We start from the raw sequence: 22,043 nt of genomic DNA, 5'->3' as shown, positions 1-22,043 counted from the left end.
TGCTGCTATAATGTCTCCAAATAGTGCGCAGCTTCATAAGTAACATCATCATGGAGTGCATTATAGAGTAGTACTGAGCAGTGTAGATGTGATTCCAGTAACTGTGAGACTGTCAACACTTACTATTACCTGCAGCAGTGTCAGTGTGAGTCTTGGCTTCTGTTTCCCTCCTCCTCCCCTGATGTTCATAGACTTCTATGGCCAGAGTGAGTCATCCCCCTCTCACACTTTCTGTGATCTGTCTGGTTATCTCAGTTATAAGAGGCAGACTTCACATGACAGCAGGCAGTCAAAAGGAAGACCCCTAGTGGTTAGCCGTTCAGATGGATTTTTAGCACAAAAATGTCATTGTAGGTAAATGAAGTGATTTGCACTTTTGCTCGGTATCACACTGGCTATCACATAGAACAAATCTTCCAAAGTGCAGTGACTATTGAAAGGTGTTGTACCTTAATTTCAAGTTATCCTTTACCTAAACAATATCCACAGGATAGGGGATAACTTTCTGATCGGCGTGGGTCTCAGTGCCCACACTTGTGTCCCCTGTCCTACACATTGTGGGGTTACTACATCCCCCCCCCCCCCCCCCCCCCCCCCCGAGGTGAGGAGACTGAATGAAGCACTGGTCACGCAAACAGACCAGCACTCCATTCACTTTCAAAGGGACACAGATGCTGGGGGGGGGGGGTGAGGTCAGGGGTCGCAGCAGCGGTGGCCCGGAGCTACAGACTAGGTGAGTGCACGGCCACTGGTTGTCGGGTTGCTGCCCAGCCTTCTCACAACTGGCAATTATTTTTTACCAGCCATTAACCCCTTGAGTGGTGGGTTTCTTACCACCCTGTCAGACCCACCAGGGTATTTTTTTAAATGGTCTAATCATTTAATTTCAACTAATTTTCCTGTCGCGTTCCAAGAGCCATACCTTCTTCATTTTTCCATTGACACAGCCATATGAGGGCTTGTTTTTTTGTGGGACAAGTTGTACTTTTTGATGGCATTATTTTCAGGTATATATAATGTATTGCATAACTTTTGTAAAAAAAATTTGTAGGGAGATTGGGGGAAAAAAAGAAATTCTGCCATTTGTGTTTTGGATTTCATTTTACGACGTTCAGCGTGCAGAATAAACAATGTGATAACATTATTCTCTGAGTCAGCACGATTCCGGCGATACCGAGTTTATACAGTTTTTTATGTTTTGCTATTTTCATACATTTAAAACATTTTTTTTTCTTAAAGGTTTGCTTTTGTGGCGCCACATTCCAAGAGCCGTATTAGTGTTGTTTTTCCATTGCCAGAGCCCTAGACGGCCGTGTTTATTGCGGGATGAACTCTAGTCTTCAGTTATCTAATTTTTAGGAACATGTAAAATTTTGATCGCTTTTTAATCCATTTTTTCTAGTTGCAAGATTAACAAAATCTGTAATTCTGGCATGTTTTTTATTTTTATTTTTCACTGCATTCTCTGAGCAGTATAACTAATGTATTAAAGTAACTCTACAGGCCGGTACGATTATGCCAATACCAAATTGTAACAGTTTTTTTTCTTTTTCACGACTTTTTTACACTTAAAAAAAAAAAGTAATAAAAGTTTAAATCACCCTCCTTTTGCCATATCTATAATAATAAAAATCTAAATCATAAAAGAAAAATACATGTTTGCTATCACCGCGTCCATAAATATCAGATCGAGCATTATTTACCCCGCACGGTGAACGTAGTCCGAAAAAAAAATTAAAAAACGCCACAAATGCACTTTTTCAGTAACCCTGTTTTCCAGAAAAAATGCAATAAAAAGCGATCAAAAAGGGGTATGTATTCCTGATTGGTATTAACGTAAACTACAGGACATCTCACAAAAAATGAGCCGTTGCTTAAGTATGTCAACGGAAAAATAAAAAAGTTGTTGCGCGCAGAAGATGCTGCAGAAAATAATTAAAAAAAATTAAATGTCTTTGTAAAAAAAATACAAGTACTACAGCAAAAAAAAAACTATACAAGTTTGGTATCGTAGTAATCGTTCTGACCCATAGAATAAAGTTTTCGTTTTTTAACTTTTTTTTTTTGTCCTTTTAGGGGACTTCCACAAAGACCCATCAGGACCCCCTGTTCACATTCCTGGGGTCCAATGGTGACAGCCCTTTACATGCTGCAGTCACATAGACTGCAGCATGTCAAGGGTTAACACAGCAGAGATCAGAGGTTTTCTCTAATCTCTGCTGTAAGAGCTGGGGCCTGGCTGTCCTCTCACAGCCAAGCACCAGCTCTCCCTGCCACAGAGACTGTTGGCTTGCTTCTGACAAGCCGATGGTCTCTATGGAAACCTGTATACAACCAGTGCAGGGGTTTGAAATTAAAAGCAGGAGAGTGCCGGCAGATCGGCAGTATCTCCCTGTTTCTTATTTCAAACTGCCTGACTGCTCTGTATGGGTCTGTACAGGCAGAGCACAATGTCACAGCTTGTGGCATTGTGTTCTGCAGCTCCCATAGTGATACATAGCCCGGAAATCTGCCGGGCTATATCGCTATGGGCAGTGGAGCTCGTCCCGGAAAATTTCCGGGCGTGCCACTCAAGGGGTTAATGGATGTAAAAAATAATTAGCAGCCGGGTCGCAACCCCCCCCCCCCCCCCCCCCCGTCCCTCTGAGGTCCTGCAGACTGCTGCCTGAGGCTTGTTGTGGGACGCAGCAGATACGGCCATACTGGGCTGCAGAACTTTGTAAATCTTTAATTCTGTCATTTACCATAAATCATCCAGTAAAGCAGTGAATGTCTCTAGTGTAAACCATGCACTTACTGTGTACATAACCCTACAGAGGGTGCTATAGTGTAATGGCCCATCATCATAAAGTAACAGACCCATTATAGCAGTGCAATGGGCCCATCATCACCGTGCAACCAGCCCTACAATCACTGTGTGATGGACCCATCATCCCCGTGTGACAGGCCATCATCACCGTTTAATGGTCCCACCATTAACGGACCGATTATCGCAGTGGACCCGTCATCGCAGAGTAACAGGCCTATCATAACAACATAACAGGACGCGGCAGATCCGGCCCTACCGGGCCCCAGAACTTTGTAAGTCTTTATTTCTGTCATTTATCACAAATCATCCAGTAAAGCAGTGAATATCTCTAGTGTAAACCATAGACTTACTGTGTACATAACCCTACAGAGGGCGCTACAGCATAACGGGCCCATCATCACAGTGTAATAGACCCATCATCACAGTATAACGGGGCCTGTTATTACAATGTAATGGACCCATTATCGAGGGTAAAGGCCCCCATCTTCACAGTACAACAGGTCCACCTTTGCAATCTAACAGACTCCGTCATCGCCGTTTACTAGGCCCCACCATCGTGATGTAACGGACCCACCATCACAGTCTCTGAGACCTCTGGGAGTCGCATGGAAGCAGTACTTGATGCTGTCTGCAGACTCGGGGTCATTATCATGTCCGGCAATCTTCTACACTAACACTGAGCAAGTCTCTGCGGTTAGGGACACATTCTGCAGGCCCCGTCAGGCGAGATGCTCTGCAGTCACACACACACGGAGGAACAGGAGAGCAAATAATGTGGATCCAGGCTGTGAATGATCCTCGTCGAGATAACCTGATGGCGCCTGACTGTAAGGTCCACATCGCTGGGCATGGCCGTCATCCGGTGTCAGATGAAGGTGGCTCTGTGTATGTGCCGCTCCTCCAGTTCTCTGTATAACGACTCGTTCTCTCTCTGTAGCTTCCATATCCTCTCATTCTGCGTGGAGAGCTCCTGTAAGGACAATCACAGGTCTGTACACTCAGTACGTAACACACTAAACCAGGCCTGGCATCCTGGCGCTGTCTAACGCTATCTCCAGCGCTCACCTGGCGCCAGAAGTTCAGTTCTGCCAGCAGCAGACGCCAATATGGGTGCCTTGAATAGCAGCAACATTTGAATCCCCATTCATGGAAGCTTTAAGTCCTCGGCTCCATCCCCTTGGGCTGCATACACTCCAGCGCGAATATGAACGCCATTCTTTTAAATAGAGTCTTACACATGAGCGAATGTTTTCCCTCACAGCGATACTGCATGGGAAGAAATCGCAGCATGTCTTATTGTTTTGCGTTCCTCGGAACGCATCACCCATTGCTGGGCTTTGCCATGGTGAGCCTATCTATTAGATAGGCTCACCACGAAGACCTGTCAGTTCTCCCCCCTGCTCCCCCACGGCAGAATATCGCAGCCTTAATGAAACTGATTTGGACGGGGCATATGAATAAGGAATGCTCGCCGATCCTCTGGTGCGCATGAAACAAGCGCCAAAGGATCGCAATTTTAGAGAAGTGATGCAAGGTGTTTTTGCATAAAAACGCCTCACATTCGGGGGTAAAACTCACTTGATAAGTGCAAGCCGGGTTTCTCAGCCTAATATTGAATGGAGCCTTAGGCTTTCTATACACAGGCGAGCACAATACCCGCGGATATGAGGTGTTTTTCAGGCAAAAATGCCTTGCATTGCATCGGTGAAGTTCCGATTCGCTCACTCGAGCTTGATGCACGATAGAGGATCAGAAGGGTTTCCCATTAATTTCAATGGGAACCTTGCATCGCACTTCTGTGCACATCGTATGACATGTGAAGGCTATGTGATACTAAAGGTCCCAATGAAATCAATATGCGTTCCGAGGAACACGATAAGATAGAGCATGCCATGAAAACATCGCTCGTGTATATGACTCCACCAGTTTCGTGTGAAAGCGGCCATTGGGGTTATTCATATAGGCCATTTTCCCACATGAGTTCCGTCCGATTCTGAGATGAACAGAACTCGCATGGGAACAGAACACATTCATTTGATTGGGTTAATTCATACGAGCGGTTCTTCTTTTGGACTGATGGGCCAAGTTAGAAAGATCGCTGCATGTCTCATTCGCGGTACAATCGCGTCATTTTTTTATTGCGAAAGTCAATAGGAATTTGTAATGTTAATATTGCATCGCATCACACAAAAATCGCAAGTTTGTGCGATTTGATGCAATAAACAAAGAGGCTCCAAGGGGAAACATGGGTGTAAAAAAACGCACATCGCAGAAAGATAGAGCATGCCGTCATTTTTGTTTCTCGCAACACAGCATGAGTGAAAACATGGCTAATGCGACGGAAACCATTGAAACGCACGGGCTTCACAAACATGCATTTTGCAGCGCTGTCGCACCGCCGGAGAATCACACGGTTTTGTAGCCCGTGTGAAAGCGGCCTAAGTCTATAAGTGCAATTGTGATTTGTCTTTATGTGGTGTAATCATGGTTACCATAAAAAAAAACTATGTAAAACCTTTAATTACATAATTTGGCCCATCATGCATTTTTTATGCGTCTACAATCCTGATGCAAAATGGTTGAAGATTGTGCAGAAAAATAACTGAAACTAAAAAACTGAACATCGCACAAAAAAATCAGGACTGAAAAAAAAGCCCGTGTGAATATCACCTAAGGAGCCCCAGCACAGCCCTGACAGTAGCAGTTATTGTCAGGGCTGATTTGCCCAATATGGGCCAGTTCTGGTTATAGGGGGAGACAAGTCTCAAATCAACAATCAGATTTGCGATCGTTGCCTCTGCCCGTCTGGGGGAGATATTGTCCAAAAAAGGAAAAGTAAAATATGTAGACCACACAAAGGCGCAAAGATTACAGAAAAACTGCTATACCATGTGACCAGTCCATAAAAATCACACACATTGTTCTGGTCTAAAATAGTGCAGGTATGAAGGGGTTAATGAGCTCTGGAGCCCCGCAGGTAACCCATTGCTGCATATAGCTCTTGTAATGCCACCCCACCTCTTACCCGGGTCAGCAGCTGGTTCTGGGACCTCAGCGTGACGAGGGGGTCTGGATGCTTCCCTGAGTAGGGGGTCTGTCTACGATTAACCTTAAAATACAAAAATGACAGAGGTCAAGTCAAGAAACCGTACAACTGGTGATATACACAACATGAGGCCCGCTCTGTGGCAGCTACAGGGCCCCTGGAGAAAGGGCCCGGCTGTGGATGGCTACCTCCCATGCACAGGGATCCCCCTTTCACAGTCCTAGTTCAGCTAATTCTCTACTCCGGACTACCTCTGCATCAGGAAGGACAGGGGTCGGGGGACCCTCATTCTAGAGATAGGTCCCTGAGGCATCAGACATTGGTGGCAGAGGCGGGAATACCCCTTTTATTCAGGTTTTAGGAGGGTTGGGTGCGCTGGTGATAAGTGGGCCCCATTGTATCCTTTACTGTGGGGCCCCATCACCTCCCTGTACGCCGCTGGTCTTTATCTTTGCAAGGCTCAGTTATGTCAATTTGTTACAATGTAGGAGTTACTATCCGCCTACAGTCCCAGGATGATACACTGTAACAAACTGCAGCTGTGGAGAAAATACCATGTCAAGATGGGTTTTCAGCCTCTGAAATATTGTTTGTGTTCACTGACAGCAAGCAGAGATCATGGAATATATCGAGCATCAGAACACTTTTCTCTTACACAACCAATGAAGCAGAATTCTGGGATTCCTTCTTACTCCCGCACGCATGAGATGATTGCTGACCGAACCACTCTAATTCAGTGGAACCGGAAAGTTATCTAATGTGTAAGGGGGTGTCCCAGCAGATGTTGGGGGTAGTAGCATCAGACATCTAGAGGAGGGTGGTAGAGGGGGCTGATGGAGGAGGGGGACACAGCAGTCTAGACAGAGGGAACTGAAAGAGGGGACAGAGGGGGCTGGAGGATTGGGAAGAGGGGTCTAGAGAAGAGACATAGAGGGGTCTGGAGGAGGAGGAAGGGGACAGAGGGCCCTGGAGCAGAAGGAACAGAGAGGCAGCAGGAGGGGAACAGAGGGGGCTGGAGGAGGAGGAGAAGGGCAGAGGGTACTGGAGGAAGAAGGGGTGAACAGAGAGGCAGCAGGAGGTCTACAGAGTAGCTGGAGGAGAGGGGCCGGAGGAGGACAGAGGGCTCTAGAGGAGATAGAGGGGGCTGGAGAAGTAGGGCAAAGGGGTCTGAAGAAGGAACAGAGGGGGTGCAGAGAGGTCTGGAGGAGGCAGAGTGATTGGAGGAAGAGGGGACAAGTGGGTTGGAGGAGGGGGGGCAGAGAGTTTGGAGGAGGGGGTATAGAGGAGTGTGGGGGACAGAAGAGTCTGGAAAGAGGGATAAAGGAGTCTAGAGGAGAGGGTTCAGAGAAGTCTGGGGGAGGAGAGGTACAGAGGAGTCTGTTGGGAAATAGAAATGTCTGGAGGGGCCATAGGATATGATTCTCCCAATAGGTCAGGGTCCCAGGGGCAGGACCTATCACACATTTATAGTGTATCCTGAGGGAATACCACTTTAAGTTTTAGTTAAATAATAATGTGGACGACCCCTTTAAACAAGTACTAGAAGTTTTTGTCTACCACCTTTTCGGAAGACGAGATGAGGTCACTCAAGAATCTGTTGACTTCTTGGATCTGCACCAAAAGTGTGGAGCCGAGGAGAGGAGGTGGTGGGGCCTGGTCCTGAGAATAAGAAACAGCGTAGCATCAGTAGGGATGTGGCATGTGGGACAAATATGGAAGCACAGTGGTAATGGGTGAGCACACAAACACATAAGGGGCGCTCTCCATACCAGGGTGCCCTGCCAGTCCCTCTGCTGCACCGACTCCTGCAGACGTTCCCTGTACCATTCCCGGGCCTTTTCCACCAGTTGGACTCCATCTAGAAGAGCGTCTCGTTCCTGCTCCAATTCTTTCATGCGACGCAGCTGGAAGAGAAAAGGAAGAGCTTTCACAGCTTCTGGTGACATTGCAGAGCAGGGAGTGGAGGGGCTGCCAGGAATCTCCTACCAGAAGACAAGGGAGCAGAAGCCATGGAAGAAGTGACTGCAAAGAGTCCGCCAATATCAGTAACCTACAGATGAGTCACTAAGAACGCTCCAATCACTGATACAATGAAAGAGAGATACAGATAGGATGGATGGAAGGTGTATTTAGCCAGCAATGACAGCAGTGATCTGCCAGCCTGAGCACAAGAGTATGACAGAAGAGAGGACCATCGGGCCCTCATGAGAGGTTGGTGTCTGCGCCTCAGCGGTGGTTTTCTTGGAAGCCTATAGTATATCACTTGTCATTATCCCACGTTCTGATACTGAATTGTCACCATCTTTCCATTCGACTACATGACGAGGATGTGTGCGGTGAATGCAGGTTGAGGTCTATGAGATCGTCGTATATGGGTGGCATGTGGTCCCTTATATTAGCAAGTACTCCCCGTGAGGGCTCCTTCACACTGGCGTTCGTGATATGGCCGCGAGAAAATTGCAGCAAAAACAAAACTTTTTATTTCCCACCGATTTTTGAGCATCAGAACTGCTTTTTCTCGCAAAAACATCACTGCCACTTGCAATTTTCTTGCGCGTTTTTTTCCACACGGTTTTGCTGCGATTTTTTATTACAGAAGTCAATAGAACTTTCTAATGTTAAAATCGCATCGCACAAAAAACGCAAGTTTGTGGTTTGCGATGTGATAAAAAGGAGGCTCCATAAGGAAACATGGGAGATTTAACGCAGAGATAGAGCATGCTGCAATTTTTTTTCTCTCGCAACTTGACATGAGTGAAAACATCACAATTGTGAAGAAAACCATTGAAAATCATTGCTTTCATAATTCTGCGTTTTCACTCACTCTTGCATAGCGAGAAAATCGCAGGATTTTATTGCCAGCGTGAAGTCAACCTAACAGAGAGGGTTCACTTGTAGATGAGCGATCGCAATTACAGCCATTCCCTCATACACACCTAGCAGACGATTCGCTGCCTTCACCACGGGGAACGATTCAGCAGCTGCAGATCAAACGGAATGAGATGCAAGCGACCATGAAATGTTTTACGAAGGTCATTTGCGATTTTCACTCCATATGAACACATTGAAGTGTATCGGGCAATAAGCCACATAGCTGAGTCACATGGTAACATTGGGTGGTGCACAAGTTGAAACCTTTGGGGTTCTCACAACTCAACCTCGATGTTCCTCTGAAAGGGATGGATTTTTTTGGTTGTCATTGAGGTTGTGTCATTGGTGTGGGATTTTACTGTGGCTCATGGCTTTGTCTGTAGCGCCAGTTTAAGGGCATACATGCCATGGAGGATGATCACGTGCCCGCTATAGTGCCATTAGGTTCTACTTTCCTGGGTAGCAACTAAGAACCATAATGGGGCACTTGATGTGCTGTGGGGTCCCCATCTTTGTGTATGCATCTGTTTAAGCGCAATCCTAAAGGCGCATTTACACGGGGCGAAAGCCGTACAAACATCTGGTTGTGACCTTTATTCCGTGCGAACACGATAGGTAATAGAACAGCAAATGTTAATGCGCTAGTTATGTGATGGCTTCTATAACGTGGACATCAGTTGTTGATAGCTCCTTGACACGTGTAAACTGGGGATGTGCTGCTGGCAACGACGATGATCCGTGGGACAAACGATCACAGGAACCTATGATGATTGCTTTATGTAGATAGAAGTAAATTAGTGCCAATCAACTTGATATATTGCCAAACGAGCCTAGCGGATAATCTCCTAGGGTTGTCAGAACAGCAGCTCTTCAGCAGCAGGTGAACTGCTAGTTGGAGACCTCTGGTTTACTACCGTGTTTCCCAAAAATAAGACAGTGTCTTATATTAATTTTTGTTCAAAAAGGTTTATTTTTTTACATGTATAGCTGCCTGGGCACTATTTAAATTCACTTTTTTAATTAACTGTTAGCAGGGCTTAATTTTGGAGTAGGGCTTATATTTCATGCATCCTCAAAAAGCCTGAAAAATCATTTTGCATCCTCAAAAATTCTGGAAAATCATGCTCTGTCTTATTTTCAGGGTATGTCTTATTTTCAGGAAAACAGGGTAATTCTACTAATACTTTACAGTTCAGGATGGGGAGTGTAGGACCAGCTGGTCCTCACACAGTAAGGGGTCTTCGACATGACCCTATGCGTTTTACATTTGCCTACACACCCCATAAAATCGCCCGAATGAAGATTTAATGTGATTGAGTCCGGATCTTTAGCTGCGTATTTTCTGACGTTCACACAGACGGCTGCAGTGTATCGGCAAAAAAATACGCTGCAGCGCAGAAATCCCTCGGTTGGTAGAAATCCACAGAATGACTACTAATGCTTAAATAGATCCATCTGTCTTCTTTTTCCAGCGTTTGACGCAGCTAAGCTTCCTCCCCCTCCCTTTTTCTCCAGCTCCCATAGGAGTTTAAGGGAGCTTCCAGCGTATCTCAGCCAAGCATACGCAAGACCTGTCCTGGATGCGTATTACGTGTACATACACGCCAGGATAGCGCATGGCGATGCGCAGCAAGTATGCAATGTCATTCGTACTTACTGTGTGCCATGTGCATGTCTCATGTGAATCCGCCCTATGGGCTCCTGCAGACGAGCGTAGTCTTATATACATTCGCAATAGCATGGCATAATAGCACTGTGAAGGGAATGCTATCATCGGTTATTGCATGCATATTCGTGCATTCTACTGTACTTTTCTGCGCTGCCAGGTCCATTCACACCCGCGCTGCGGTGACTGAAGAAGCTGTGCAGCCTAATTTATCAGAAGTGTTATGGATAAATTGCGCAAAATCTTGTAGTTCAGTGTGTAATTTCATGTGGACGGGGTGTGCATCCTCATAGACTCCTATGGTGCCTTGAGTGTGCACAAACATAGAACATGCCGCGTATGAAAAATGTGAGGGAACCCGCTGAAATCAATGGGTTTTATTCTCTGCATTTTACGCACACAAAACGCCCGTCTGCAGAAGCCCTAAGGCTTAGATACAGAGTACCCCAGTAGGTGGTGGTAGTACATGATGGGAAATGTACACTTAGGTTCTCTGAACCAATATTTAATCTTTGGTTGCTGTAATATCCTGCGGTAGATAGGGCGGCGCTCTTCTCATATGGATCCGATCCATATTATATACTGTAATGTTTACGTGTTTTATGAAGCACATGTTGCATGATTCAGGCGCAGCTCCTATAGTCCATTCGGTGCAGTAACTAGTAAGAGGGGGGAGCCTCGAGGAGTTAGATGTTATTACTGCTGGTGTCATCGATGTGTATGAAGTGGAGCGGTACCATGTGACACTTCATGCTGTAGAGATCGCTGCTCATTATGCTCATGCTGGGATTTACTAGAACTACTAAGGTTTAGTCCAGGAGATGCTATCATGTGTGACTGCCGCAGTGTATGCAGTGTGTAGAACAACACTGATGTATGTAAATGCTGAGGTGTAGTATAGATGTGATGACGACTGTTGGTTACGGTATTACATGGGGAAATGTGACCGTCTCTAATGTGGCCTGCATGCTTTTGATCCCAGTCACGGTAGTAATTGTTTGGTGCCCATCCTCAGGTATCATGCTGCGCAGAACATGTGCATCTGAAGGATAAATCAGAGGGCACATCTTGCCTCACAGAGTTGTGCCCATGGGGGTATAAGAGACGGAGCGTGGCACATAGGTGGTGGTTGTGTTTTGATGAAGTCCGTTAGATGTGTGTAAGGTCCGAGCAGAAGTTGGGTGCGGCCTGTAGTTGTGTGCCGTGAAAGAAGCCCTGGAGTGCCTTCTATGGAGGACATGAGGTGCAGCCTAGTCATGTGAGCTGTGAGAGGAGTTCTCAGACAGTCGGACCTGGTCAGTTGAGGCCCTTTTACACTGGACGGTTATCGTTCTGATCGCTCAAAAGCACAGGCTTCCCGCAGGGTTTTTAACAATCATCGTCCTGTGTAGAAGCATGCAGAAACTGAACTACTGAACGAGAATCGTCCAGCCGTTCAGTTTCAGCATGCTTAAAATCTGAACGATACATCATTCAGTGTAAACCGCAGCTGTTCAATACTGAGCAGCCGCTGCTTACAGTGAATGGAAAGGGACGGGTGGACAGCGGGGAGTCTCCTCCAGCCGCCCCGACTTCCTACTGAACATGCTGTAAGAGATCCAGCGATACTCACTCCTGTGTAACAGCATGGGAGCGAGTATACAACGTGACGAGTGTTGGGCATCATTTGCCCGAAACTTGCTATGTGTAAAAGGGCCTTTACCCGCTGACATGCTGACTCAGAGAGAGACTTGCATCATAAAGACTGTGAGTGGGCCCCGGTCAGAGATGTGCTGAGTATTGACAGACTGAGCAAGGCCTGATAAGTAACTAAAGAGACTATAAAGAAACTGGAAATATAAAGAGACTGAGAATTTAAAGAGACTGATAACATAAAGAGACTGAGAATTTAAAGAGACTGATAACATAAAGAGACTGATAACATAAAGAGACTGAGAATATAAAGAGACTGAGACTACAAAGATACTGGAAATATAAAGAGACTGTGATGTACGTCGCACGAGTGGTGAAACCAAGAATGTGTCACAGGTACGAAAGACAGTGTTGATGTGTACAAAGATTGACGTATAGTAAAGAGACTGTACTTGATTCCGCTAAGGCCAGCAAGCCGAGACAGCATTGCTGAGCGTTACAGATTACGCTGCCAAAGTATTTGAAATTGTGTTACAATGTTCTGCAACTGTGCGCCGAGTGAAAGTGAGCGCACCGCTGATTCAGCTGACAAGTGAAATCTGTTTTTGTTTACTGCAATGAGTGCTCCGTCTCTTATCTAATCCTGCAACGTAGAAAGCGGCCCCCGCACACCCATGTGCAGAAATGCTGACAGTCATACAGGATAATAAACCGGTAAGGTGTAAAATAGGAGCATTTATAGGGGGGCAGACCAGACTGACAGAGGCAACCACTGGGGTAACAACACCGAGCAAGGGGAGAGAAAAACACAATAATACCTACCAGAGGTCACATACTGCGTGTGTCAGGCAGCGCTGAGTCTGCCACATACTGGGTTATTACAACCCCCACCGGATTAACTGATTTACAGTGTGTGTCAGATGGGAAAGGACAAACAGGAAGATAGAGAGTGATAGGATGGGAGACTGAGATGAGGAAGACAGACAGACAGACAGACAGACAGACAGATAGATAGGAGATAGATAGATAGATAGATAGATAGATAGATAGATAGATAGATAGGACAGATATATTAGAGATAGATATGAGATAGATAGGAGATAGATAGATAGATAGATAGATAGATAGATAGATAGATAGATAGATAGATAGGACAGATATATTAGAGATAGATATGAGATAGATAGGAGATAGATAGATAGATAGATAGATAGATAGATAGATAGGACAGATATATTAGAGATAGATATGAGATAGATAGATAGATAGATAGATAAATAGATAGATAGGAGATAGATAGATAGATAGATAGATAGGACAGATATATTAGAGATAGATATGAGATAGATAGATAGCACTGCGGAATAGGTTGGCGCTATATAAATAAAGATTATTATTATTAGACAGATAGATAGATAGATAGATTACAGTCTCCCGGTAGAGCACTGTATACATGAGACTCACCCACAGGTAGAAGGTCAGGGCCTCTCGGCTGTCGTGCAGGGGGAGGATGAGGATGGTATAAGCCGCAGCCATGCGGTGTGTGTTAGCATGTGGTAGTTCTCTGTACATGTGTATATAGGTGTAGCATTAGTGACAGTATATATACACGGGTGCATACGTGTCTGTCTGTAGACAACTATCTACAGTTCAGGCTGCTGTACAGTAGTGGGTGTAATTATATAATCCCTCAGGAGTTCTAGGTGTGTAGGTGTATATACCTGTATGTCCCTCCCAGCCCCCGCCTCCTTGTGTGTCTCTGGATATACATGTGATTGGATCACTCATTTTTGTTCTGCCCCCTCATTTTGCTACCTCTACCTGTGTGATCCCACTTGCCCTATGTTGTCGTCTGCCTACGAGACCCCCTTCCTGCTCCCCCTGTTCCCTGCCCGCCTGCAGTCCAGTGTGAATAGTTGTGAGCTGACACTCCCTCGTCAGTGCTCATTCCCAGTTCCCCTCCCTCATCTGTCTGGCCCTCTGCTGTCACCCACCAGCCCTGCCCTCCATAGGCCTCTACATGAGAGGCACCCAGAAGAGGCGGCCAAAACAATGACAAGAGAATGAAAAGAAGAGAAAAACGTGTTGTATCTAAGCCCGTAATGTGTGATACTGCCTCGCACTACTACAATCCCCATCATCCAGTTCATGACTTCTGTTCTCTGTCCCCCTAAGAAGTATCTTCATGGACTAGATTTTTAAAGTGAACCCCATATACACAATCATGCAGGACACAGAGCTGCTCGACAGCTCCATGCTGCACGCAGCGCCTCCTACAGGCTACCCTACACAGTATGGACACATTGGTAGAAATGTCTGTACAGCAAGGCCGACTGCACTAAATGCCCAAGAAACGATGCATGCTGGGAAGCCACCAGTATCTGCACATCTTGTGTCTAGGGGGTAATGTTTCTCCATATGGAGAGCACTGCGAGGTGTAAAGAGTTTTACAGGCCATGCAATGCTCCCTGGGAAAAAGCTATGCAAATGAGTGGTGTAATAATCCTCCAGAGCGCCACCTATTGGAGAAACATTACTCCTGTCACCCAGCAAACCAGAACCCTGCTGTGCAAAGCTGTGCACTGATGAGGAGTAAGAGCCCCGATGCAGCGGTCTGTACACGGGTAGTCATGTTACAAAGCCTGTTGGCTATTGATTCGTAGGGAGACTACCTTCCAATAGGGGGCGCTGTAGAGGATTATTCCAACACTCATATTCACAGCATTGACATGAGGCTGCAATATCCTAAGACTATAGGTCACTTTGTTAGTGTCTGCTCCCCTTATAGAGGGTGGTGGACCCTCCCTCTCATGTACATATGTCTTATAAAGGGGGATGTTATGATGGGCCAACATGGCAGCTTAAAGGGGTTTTCTAGTTTTAGCCCAAAACTGGGCAATGATGACCTATTACGTAAAACAAGCAGTACTTATGCCGCCAGTGAGGTTACTGCTGTTGTTGTTTTCCTGATAGCAGTGTGGAAGTGTTATTGACGTGACGTGACCACTGCAGCCGGATAAACAAAGCCCATCTGGAAGAACTGCAGCGGCAACTGTAAGTAATGCTTGTCTTAGGTAATTGGGCACCACTGACCAGTTTTGGGCTGAAACTGAAAAACCCCTTTAAGGAAAAATGGCGTGTCTCAGACTGTCACAATATGGGGGCATTTTACAGTTTCTATTAGGGCTGCAAAAACACGCTCTGACTAGTACAATCATATCACCAGAGACCACCCAGTCAGATCACCACAGACCATGCAGTCAGATCACTGGAGACCACGCAGTCAGATCACTGGAGACCACGCAGTCAGATCACTGGAGACCACGCAGTCGGATCACCAAAGACCACCCAGTCAGATCACCAGAGACCACGCAGTCGGATCACCAAAGACCACCCAGTCAGATCACCACAGACCACGCAGTCAGATCACTGGAGACCACGCAGTCAGATCACTGGAGACCACGCAGTCAGATCATCGGAGACCACGCAGTCAGATCACCGGAGACCATACAGTCAGATCACCAGAGACCACGCAGTCAGATCACCAGAGCCATGCAGTCAGATCACCACAGACCACATAGTCAGATCACTGGAGACCACGCAGTCAGATCACCGGAGACCACGCAGTCAGATCACCGGAGACCACGCAGTCAGATCACCGGAGACCACGCAGTCAGATCACCAGAGACCACGCAGTCAGATCACTGGAGACCACGCAGTCAGATCACCGGAGACCACGCAGTCAGAGCATCACAGACCACGCAGTCAGATCACTGGAGACCACGCAGTCAGATCACCGGAGACCACGCAGTCAGATCACCACAGACCACATAGTCAGATCACTGGAGACCACAGAGTCAGATCACTGGAGACCACACAGTCAAATCACTGGAGACCATGCAGTTAGATCACTGGAGACCACGCAGTCAAATCACTGGAGACCATCAAATCACTGGAGACCATGCAGTCAGATCATGAGAGACCACACAGTCAGATCACCGGAGACCATACAGTCAGATGACTAGATACCATGCAGTCAGATCACCGGAGACCACGCAGTCAGATCACCACAGACCACGCAGTCAGATCACTAGAGACCACGCAGTCAGATCACTGGAGACCACGCAGTCAGATCATCGGAGACCACGCAGTCAGATCACCAGAGACCACACAGTCAGATCACCGGAGACCATACAGTCAGATGACTAGATACCATGCAGTCAGATCACCGGAGACCACGCAGTCAGATCACCGGAGACCACGCAGTCAGATCACCACAGACCACGCAGTCAGATCACTGGAGACCACGCAGTCAGATCACTGGAGACCACGCAGTCAGATCACTGGAGACCACGCAGTCAGATCATCGGAGACCACGCAGTCAGATCACCAGAGACCACACAGTCAAATCACTGGAGACCATGCAGTTAGATCACTGGAGACCACGCAGTCAAATCACTGGAGACCATCAAATCACTGGAGACCATGCAGTCAGATCATGAGAGACCACACAGTCAGATCACCGGAGACCATACAGTCAGATGACTAGATACCATGCAGTCAGATCACCGGAGACCACACAGTCAGATCACCGGAGACCATGCAGTCAGATCACTGGTTACCAAGCAAGTGGCCGCAGCCCTAATAGTAACCCTAACATGTGCAGGAGAATGGCCAGTAAAAATATATATGTGTGGGCAAGTATTGTGCCGCAGGCAATGATTTGCAGTTAGTGGAAATGGGAAGTAATTACTGGACATGGGAGAACAATTACTGACTATATACAGCAAATCTAAAAAGTCTGCACACCCCTGCTGAAATGCCCTGTTTTTGTCATGTTAAAAAGTCTAACAAAGATGACCCGTTATCAGGACAAGTCATTGGAAAAGAAATGGAGATCTTTTAGGGTAGAGTAATAAAAAGTAACAAAACTATAATAATGTGGTCGCATAAGTGTAACACCCTCTTATATTTAGGAATGCGGTTTTGTTCAGAATTAGCCAATTATATTTAACCTCATAATAAATACTAGTCAGCACTCCGCTGCTGTCATTTACAGGGATTCTGATGTCCCCCATATAAAGTTTAGCTCTTCTAGGAAGATTTTCCTGACATTTTCCTAGGGATCTGATTGTTGGAAGGTGTCAGTCAGGAGAAGGGTCCAAGACATCTCCAAGACATTACATATGCCATGGGACACAGTGAAGACCGTCAGCAAGAAGGGGATTACATTTGGCACAACAGTAACCTTACCAAGAACTGGACGCCCCTCAGAAATTAAGGAAAATTAAGGAAAATTGGTCCAGGAGGCCAAAAGGAACGTTAAAGGTGGTGCCGGAGTTTCTGGCAAGTACTGATTGTGCAGTTATGTAACAACCATCTCCTGTATTCTTCATATGTCCGGGCTGTGGGGGAGGGGGGCAAGATGGAAGCCTTTTCTAACAAAGAAGAACATCTATGCCCGGCTATCTTTTACCAAAACATGCGTAGTCGGCCAGAAGTCTGTGGAGAACGTGTTCTGTCTGCGAAGACCGAGGGGGAACTTTTTGGCCATAATTCCAAAAGGGATGTTTGGCACAAAGTCAACACTGCCATCACCAGAACACCACCCAGTGAGCATAGTGGAGGCAGTATTATGTGTGGGGATGTTTTTCTGCCGCTGGAACTGGGGCTTTAGTCAAGGTGGAGGGAATTATGAACAGCTCCAAATATCAGCCCATTTTGGCACAAAACCTTCAGGCCTCGGCTAAAAAGCTGAAGATGAATTTCACCATCCAAAGCAGACCTCCAAATTACAAAAAAATGGCCTCGCCAGGAAATCATCAAAGTTTTGGAATGGCCCCGCCAGAGTCAGACATGAATCCCATTGAAGATCTGTGGGTGACCTGAAGAGGGCGCTACACATGAGATGCACTTGCAGTCTGACAGATTTGGATCGCTTTTGCAATGAAGAGTGGGCAAAGATTACCACGTCAAAATGTGCCATGCGGATAGACCCCTGCCCAAAGGAGTCAATGCTGTCATAAAGGCAAAGGGTGCATCAACAAAGTATTAGTTTTAGGGTGTGCATATTTATACAACCATATTATTTTAGTTTTTTTTTTCATTTTTCCACCCTAAGGGCTTATTCACACAGGCGTATTTTTCATCAGTATTTTGTGAGCCCAAACCAGAGCGGGTCCAAAATTCGGGAGACGTGCAAATCTTTCCATTATACTTTCTCTCCATTTCTTGTTTTGGCTCACAAAATACTCAGGCTGGTCTCATAAGGGCGCTAGCGTATTTGCGCAACGTATTTGTGCGTGTACGTGCGTGTTGTACTGCACTTGCATACATTTGCTTTCCAGTGTAGTTGTACAGATATAACGGGTCACACTGAAGGTGGCAGGGGCAGGGCATGATGCATCCTAGTTGGTCTCATTGCCTCTCCATAGGAGCTGTACTCACAGCACATAGGCGGTTGGGGTGTGGAGGGTGAACCCAGCAGCACAATGAGGCTTCCTCTCCATTACATCAGACCTTAATACACACTGGGCACACATGGGCATCAATGCTTGGCATTACCGTGTTGTAGTCGATCCCACTGTTCAGCGTGTGACGCCGTATGCGCTGCTCCTGGCGGGTGAGGCGTACGGTGGAGGTGACGTCATTGTTGATGCTCTGGGAGCGGGTGACAGTCTTAGATCCTGGGAGACAGAGAGCGACATTACTTGTGCTGCCCCCCCTGTGCCAGCGGCTGCTCTATATATAAGAGGCTTGATATTCCTCTCTCAGTAATTAATGTTTGATCTCTCCATCTGCTCTCATCTTATGAAGCCGCATCTGTGCTGATGACATTAAGGGGTCACTCCAGGGCTGGGGGCCGATTCTCCCCTCCAGGACTGTCACAGAGCTGGGTAATTTCATCATCATATGCATTGCATCTCCTTATATATAGCACCTGTATGTACTGACCCTATGGGAAGCCCTAGGACCGGGTCATCACTATATACATCACCTCTCCTTATATACAGCATCTGCATGTACTGACTGTATGAGAGGCTTAGAACCAGGTCATCACTATAAACATCACCTCTCCTTATATACAGCACCTACACATGCTGTTCATATAGGAGGTATAGGATTAGGTCATAATGTCTCCTTATATACATCACCTTTATGTACCGTCCCTATGGGAGGCCTAGGATGAGGTTATCACTATATCCATGTCTTCTTATATACAGCACCTACATGTACCATCCATATAGGAGGCCTAGGACCAGGTCATCGCTACACCTCTCTTTATATGCAGCACCTGCACATATGGACTGTATGGGAGGCCTGGGAACAGGTCATCACTATATCCATCACATGTGACATTTCATTTATTACCCACCACATATTGAAGTACAGTGATCCCTCATTATATCGCGGTTTAATGATTGCGGCTTCAGTTCATTGCGGATTTTAGATAAACCATATATAATTCTGTCTTTGCAGAGTTTTTTGCTATATCGCGGAATTTTGCGGCACATACAGGAAATACAGTACGCCATTAGCGCCTACAAATACGAGATTGTACACGGCACACTATTGGCTGATGGAATGTTTTCTGTATCCTGGGCGCTGATTGGCTCACTGATCGTAGCATGCTGTTCGAATGTTTGTTCACTTTTGCGATTCTTTGGCAGTTCACCCGACAGATTCATTTGTGTAAATATAACTCCGCTACTTTGCGGATTTTCACGTATCGCAGGGGTCTTTGGAACATAACCCCCTCGATAGACGAGGGATCACTGTAATGGGAAGAGGCTGCAGTGGTGTAAATGCCTGCTAACATGTATCTGATAGCTCTACATATACACATTATATACAATGGTGTACAGGGGCATACAGTGGTCTGGAGAGCACAGGGGTGTACAGTGGTGTATGGAGGTATAGACAAATGTCTATAGAGCACAGGGGTATATTGAGGTGTACAGGTGTATACAGAGACATACAAGGGCATACAAAGAGATACAAGTTATATAGTGGTCTACAGAGCACAGGGCTGCATAGTGGTATACAGGGGTATACAGAGGTGTATACAGTTATAAAGGAAAGGGGGGTGTACAAGAGTTAGAGAGGCCAAGACTAATTAACAGATTGTCATTTATTTCCATAGAGTCGGAGGTCTCCTATCAGTTGGGAGTCTGGCACTTCTCTCCCCCATAACCTCCTCACCTTTCTAGAAGGTGTACGTCAAGCCCAGAGAAGGCAGATAGTCACCCAGAGCCAACCCATGGCAGTCGTTCTATAGCGGACACTGCTGCAAGTACTATGGAAGGCTTCATCCAAACCTGATCCAGACCCGAGCAGCATATTAGTCCAGTTAGCGCATTATATGAAGCCTCGGCAAAGCTGAACATCTCCAGTATATGATGTGTTTAAGCACTGGTGGTACATGTGCCCCAGACGGAGTGCCAACAAGATCTATGGCTACAACATGTGTCCATGATATGAAATGGAGCATCATTAGGACCCAGCAGATCAGCGATGGTCCACGAGCTCCCATTGATATCACGGACAAAGGGGTCCTAACACTGGAGACCCAACCAGCACTGAGACGTCATTGAATCCCCTATATGAGTAATCGTCCCACCTGAGAAATTACAAACCTCTCCAACCAAAATGCGAAGATGTCACTGAGAGCCCAACCCCGCCATGTGGAGAGCCCCTTTAATACTTGCTATCTGTCATGAAGTAATAATCCCTCCATGCTGAGCCCTTTTACTCTAAATGTACAGATTACACCCAGACAGATGGAGCAGATTTAAGAGGGTTATGATACACAAGTGTCAGACTGAAGAGACCGCACAGGGGGAGATGAAGGAGAGGGATATAGAGAGCAGACGGACGAAGGAGAGAGAAGTAGAGACCACATAGGGAAAGACGATGGAGAGGGACATAGAAACCATATGAGGAACCGCACAAGGGAAGATGAACAGGGGGAATGTAGAGACCAGATGATGAACCACACAGGGGGAGACGGAGGAGAGACCAGAAAGAGAAGACGGAGAATATCTGAAATGAATACAGACATTGGTAGAAAGACCCCTCAGGCTCACCTCTCTTCCTCGGTGCGGCTGTGTTTGAAGGGTCTCCTGCTCTCAGCGCTTGGGTAAGCCCCCTCACCAGTCGAGGAAAACTTAGATATCCTCCACTTGAAGCAGTTGCATCTCTAAGAGCCTGTGGGACCCCTGCAAGAATGCTCGGCCCACCCCAAAGTTCCTCAATGTCCTGCACATGCACTTGGCCACCACCTTCTTCTTCCAGGATATGGTATAAGATCCGAAGGCTGCGGAGAAAGCCCCGGGATGGACAAGGAAAAGCAGTGGAAGCAGGGGCCGGAGCACTCGGGGGAGAGGGGCCAACATTGGTAGAAGAGGGGCTGGGAAGACACAGGGGGGAGGTAGGGCGAGAAACTGACAATGTACTCATGGTGGCTGGAGGTTATCAAATAGCTGATCTTACATTTATGGGTCTACAATCCCACTTTATGTAATTAGTTTTTGAACTGTCCGCCTATCCTTTAATCCATCTATCTATCCTTCTATCTAACTGTCCTATACATAAACAGCTCCTTCTACTGTCCCAGGTCTTTAGACTGCTGGTGGTCTTTATTCTGGACATCAGCCTGTCTCTTAAGGGTGACAGGTCATGACCCTGCTCTGCTGCGAGCTGTCCGATGCCCTCTATAACAGCATTTCCTAATGTTTCTAAGCCTAGCAGCCCCTACTCTATGACATGAAAGTACCCCAAGGCTATGATGACACACTGTGCTGCCCTGGTACCTCCATGGACTGGGACCCTGGGCTCCACACATCTGCCTGCAGTCTGTCTCTTCTTACTCACACTCTCTCTCCTGGCAGTCTCTCCTTGTCTTGCAGTCTCTTCATCTGTCATTAGCTCTGCAGTCTCTGACACTTTCTCCTCTTCCCCGATCCCTCTCTGGGCCAGCTCGCTGTCTCTCCCCCTCCCTCTCCCCTATAATCTCTGTG

At 46.6% G+C, this 22,043-nt stretch overlaps 1 protein-coding gene across 1 annotated transcript; it reads right to left on the bottom strand.

The window, feature by feature from the left end:
* Window positions 1-3,054: 3,054 nt before the first annotated feature.
* Window positions 3,055-21,505, bottom strand: LOC136580777 (suppressor APC domain-containing protein 2-like). Its single transcript, XM_066581622.1, has 6 exons — window positions 21,111-21,505; window positions 18,589-18,710; window positions 7,625-7,759; window positions 7,416-7,514; window positions 5,835-5,918; window positions 3,055-3,779 (listed from the first exon to the last, which is right to left on the bottom strand). The coding sequence occupies exons 1-6, from the start codon at window positions 21,481-21,483 to the stop codon at window positions 3,675-3,677; spliced, it is 918 nt and encodes a 305-aa protein (XP_066437719.1). The 5' UTR covers window positions 21,484-21,505; the 3' UTR covers window positions 3,055-3,674.
* Window positions 21,506-22,043: the final 538 nt, after the last annotated feature.

The sequence above is a fragment of the Eleutherodactylus coqui genome, chromosome 10, assembly GCF_035609145.1.
Source record: "Eleutherodactylus coqui strain aEleCoq1 chromosome 10, aEleCoq1.hap1, whole genome shotgun sequence".
Lineage (NCBI taxonomy): Eukaryota > Metazoa > Chordata > Amphibia > Anura > Eleutherodactylidae > Eleutherodactylus > Eleutherodactylus coqui.
This window is presented reverse-complemented; position numbering and strand designations above follow the sequence as displayed.